This window comes from Astatotilapia calliptera, chromosome 3, assembly GCF_900246225.1.
Source record: "Astatotilapia calliptera chromosome 3, fAstCal1.2, whole genome shotgun sequence".
Classification (NCBI taxonomy): Eukaryota; Metazoa; Chordata; class Actinopteri; order Cichliformes; family Cichlidae; genus Astatotilapia; species Astatotilapia calliptera.
The window spans coordinates 43,010,477-43,015,011 of NC_039304.1; the positions used below are offsets into that span (position 1 = coordinate 43,010,477).

Consider the following 4,535-nt stretch of genomic DNA (forward strand, 5'->3'; position numbering starts at 1 on the left):
ATTAGCCAGAGGTCCCTTTACTACGGTTCTGAGCCGCGGACCTTCAGTAATAGTAATAAATCACACAGCAATAGTACATTCACGTAGTTGTAAACAGCATGATAATATATTAAGTAATCCAAAGTATTCAGAATACTCTGATTGAGTAACGTAACGGAATACGTTACAGAATACATTTCGGGGCATGTATTCTGTATTCTGTAATGGAATATATTTTAAAAGTAACCTTCCCAACACTGTTTATAGTAAATCCCAAAAAGTTGATTCTGTTCATCTGGAAGTCACATTTTCAGTGGGAGAAACATTTCATTGTGTGTGCTCAGCCCGTGTGAGGTTTATGTGTGTATAGATGTGTGTATTACTTTGTGTGCCTCCGACTGAGTGTGAAAGAAACTCATCCCAACACCTTCCTACCAAGTCCAAGGTGTTCTGGTTGTGGTGTTTAGAGCTGCCTACCAGTGGGTTCAGGATCGAAGCCAAAAACTTTGATCTTTCAGTTTCAGTACTGAGTAAAAAAATGTGTGGTTTATTTTAATCAATGGGTTTGAAAAGCAAGGGCTGAAATTTCTTTGAGTTTCTCTGTAAGCACTCATTTAAATCCTGCTGTTAAAGGTATTTTACTATTTATTTGAATTTTTCTAAACATCTGCTAGTGCAAACTCACCTGCAGCTAGAGTATCATTGAGAGAGTGAAGAGCTGGTCCAGTTTCAGTGACCTAGAAGAAAACCACATTGTTCTTCCTCTATCCAAAGTACGACTAACCGATGGACTCTCCCTTCCAGCACCGTGGCACAGACTTTCCCAGGGAGGGTGAGAAGTGTGATCCTCCTACAGCTGGAACACACCCTCAGGTCCCCCTTCTTAACCTCCTGAGACCCGAACAACAAATCACCAGATTTATTTTTACCTGATTTTTGTTTCTAAGAAAATGAGAGCCACATATGAGGATATTTGTTTAAAATTTCAATAGAACAGTAACAGTATAATGTCCTCGTAAGTGGATATCAGGGGTATGTAGAGCGAGATTTAGTATTTTGGTCTAAATAACCCAAAATGTGATGTCCACATATGTGGATGCCAGGTCCTAGGAGGTTAACCATCTTAAAGCCAACCAGACTCTGCTTCTTGGAGTGGAGTCCTGCTGACTCCAACTACACACAAGGCCCATGACAGAATCCCAACAAGACAGTTTTTTTTCCATGGCTTCTCTGAACTCCTCCCACATCCTAGTTTTTCCTTCAGCTACCACCCAAGCCACGTTCTGCTTAACCTGTTGGTACTCATCAGCTGCCTCCTACGTCCCACAGGGAAACAGAGCCCGATAGGACTCTTTCTTCTGCCTGATGTCTCAGTCAGAATGCTGTAGTTGATGGGAGTTGACGATCTTAGAGACCAGGACTTCTGCCAGGCATTCCCAGAGAAACCTTACTATATATTTAGGTGCGCCAGGTCTCCAATGCATACAGTGTCCAAGACATTCGGCTTCAGATTGATCATCAATCACATGCATACACGTGCTTACAAGTGCACACACCTACACACATAGTGCCTTGTCTTTTGTAACCATAGGGGGGTTTTACAATGGGAGGTGCTTGTGTGTACTGTAACTGTTTTCAATAAAAGGCGGTAAGTTGAGTCGAGGTCGTCTGTGGTTGGATTCAGTGCTTTCCTGAGACACCAAGCGGGCCTCCCTTGGTAGCAAGTAAAAGATGTTCGTCTTGTTTGTCGTTAACAAGAATAAGTTTCTTAACCAGCGGGGCCTGTGGAAGCACAGACCCAGCATCTGTCATATTGTCCGTTTGTCTATTCTGGCAAGTACATTGAAAGTAAAGCAAAAGATGGAGTACTTTTCCTTGTATATGTATACACATAAAGGGCCAACAAATGTGCCTGTGTGAACATTCACATTAAATAAATATTGTACCTGGAACTGCTTATATCCCTCATACACGCTCCTACAGGCTTTGGGGGTTTACGATGATGCACTAAACCAATTTTTTTTCATGCCCATATTTCACTCCCTGTATGTTCATACGCCACTAGTTCATATCCTGAACTTTGTCTTCTCTCTGCTGCAGTTTGTTGTTTGTCCTGTTTGTTATGTGTGGTCTCTCTGATCTTCTTCCTCTACCCCCTCACCAGCCAAAAGATGGCTACACCTCCTTAATCCTGTTTCTATTGGAAGTATCTTCTTTTAAAATGAATGAGATTACCTGATCAGTGTGGTTCTCTCTTTGGTATTTTAGAGTTATTTTCATTGTAAAGCACTCGGATGTACTTTTGTCGGGATCTGACACTACATAAATCAAACTGATATGAATTAACTGCAGCACATAACTTCTGCCTGTCTGTACAACTTGTTTCTCCTTTCTTCAGTCTACGAGCTTCAGACAGTGGAGGTGACACCGGGGGTGAAGCGTGTTCTGCTTCCCTTCAAAACCACAGCTGACCTGCCTGAGGACGTCAGAGTGGAGTGGAGACGTTCAGACCTTGAAGATGTGAAGGTCCTTGTTTATGAGAACAGCCAAAAAAAGCATGAAGAGCAACACCAGGACTATCAAGGCCGCCCTGAGATGAATGAAGAGCTACTGAGAACCGGAGACCTCAGTCTGACCCTGAAAGACCTCCGACCTACTGACAGTGGAGTCTACACCTGCACCGTCTACAAAAATGATGGAGCCATCCTGAAACAGAAAGTAGTGATACTCACTATCAGAGGTCAGTAAACTCATCTGAGGTCAGTAAATGTATAACTTGTGTCTGTATTTACAGCTCATGTTGTATTTTATCAGGCTACAAGGTGGAAATAGTCGAAGTAACAAAGGGGAAGAAGTCTGTGCTGCTGCCCTTTAAAACCACTCTTGATCTACCCGATGATGTCACAATCGAGTGGAGGCGTGCTGATGCCAAAGTCACAGTCCACACCTATCAGCACGGCCAAAACCTGCTAGAAAAACAGGGACAGGATTACAGAGGTCGCACAGAGATGAATGAGGAGCCACTGAGGACTGGAGACCTCAGTCTGACCCTGAAAGACCCCCAAAACACCCACAGTGGTTTCTACATGTGCACAGTCTCCCAGGGTGAAGACATCCTGAGACAGAAAACTGTGACGCTTACTGTCAGAGGTCAGTGAATGCAGCTTCCTCCACCCACTGCTCTTTTAGTTGAGGAACTGCTGTGAAAACATCAAGTGTCCATTTTTGTTGAGTGTCAGATGCCAAATAGATTCACTTAATACACTCATTCTGAAACAATATTTAAATGTTAACCATTAGTGTAATTTCATGGTTCTGCTTTGTCTTGAAATGAGGAAAGGTTCCCATAGTTTTCTTTGATATCACTGAGTAATGGTTGCAGTCCTGATTCTGATGTTTCAAATATTCTTGATAACTCGCACCAGAGATTGAAGACAAGTTAAATGAGACTCTGAATCAATGTTGTCTGTTTCCTCTGCAGGAAAACATGGTGCAAGCTTTACAGAGCAGTTTCAAGGCTTCAGAAATAAGAAAAAACCCATGACTGATGGACCTTTTTCCACTGTGTAAAGTCCTCTTCCTCTTCCTCTTCTTGTTGTTGTCTGTTGTAAAGTTGGTGTGAAATGTAAAGACTGGAGCTGGACCATTTATAATGAATCTTTAACTCAGTGCACATCCTGCAGGTTTAAATCCAATATTTGCTAAAACCTCAGCTCACATCAGAACCTGAATCATTCATCCTTCTTTCAATCTTCTTTACTGATCAAGTTTGTTTTATTTATATTAAATATCTAAGTGTAATCATGTGACTCATTATTTGGATCTTGGTGTCAAACTGGAAATAACAATGTTACATATGTTGGTCTTTTTCTTGCTTCTTCCTGGCTGACTGTTCTGTCTTCTCTGGACCAGGATTCATGAATCTGTTCCACTCACTACTAAAGAAGCAAGTTAAATGGAGGAGAAGAGCTGGCAGGTAGGTCATTGTGCACAGCCGTCCTTCTCACAAATGTTTGATTCAAATTACATGCAGATCTGTGTTTGATCCAGTGTGTATCTCTGACTGACTGTTCTCTCTCACCTTTGGAAAAGGACGATCTTTTGGATTACCTTTATATTGGGGCCACTTAGTTTTCCCTGTATACTCCTCTTTGGTTCCACTTTTAGAAAACATAATCTCGGATGGACACCTGCTCATTCTCTGCAGCTGGATCCTTCACTTCCTGTCTGACAGACGCCAAGTGGTCAGACTTGGCAGCATCACCTCATCCCCCGTCACACTGAACACTGGTGCTCCACAGGGGTGTGTACTGAGCCCTCTCCTGTACTCACTCTACACCTACGACTGCACAGCCACTAACAACTCCAACATCATTGTGAAGTATGTGGACAACACCACAGTGGTGGGTCTTATCACCAACGGTGATGAAATGGCTTACAGGGAGGAGGTCACTGTTGCCGAGACAACCATCTTACCCTCAACATTGCAAAGACAAAGGAGTTGATAATGGACTTCTGGAGGTGCAGAGAAGTACACACCCCCATCACCATCAACG

The 4,535-nt window shown here is 42.8% G+C and overlaps 1 protein-coding gene across 1 annotated transcript; it reads left to right on the plus strand.

Annotated features, from left to right (window-relative positions):
* The first annotated feature begins 765 nt into the window (after positions 1–765).
* On the plus strand, positions 766–4,216 carry LOC113014861 (CXADR-like membrane protein). The gene is made up of 6 exons (XM_026156649.1): positions 766–811; positions 2,378–2,719; positions 2,794–3,129; positions 3,461–3,545; positions 3,892–3,955; positions 4,187–4,216. Exons 1-5 carry the CDS (start codon positions 766–768, stop codon positions 3,932–3,934), a joined length of 852 nt encoding a protein of 283 aa, XP_026012434.1. The 3' UTR covers positions 3,935–3,955; positions 4,187–4,216.
* The last annotated feature ends 319 nt before the right edge of the window (positions 4,217–4,535 follow it).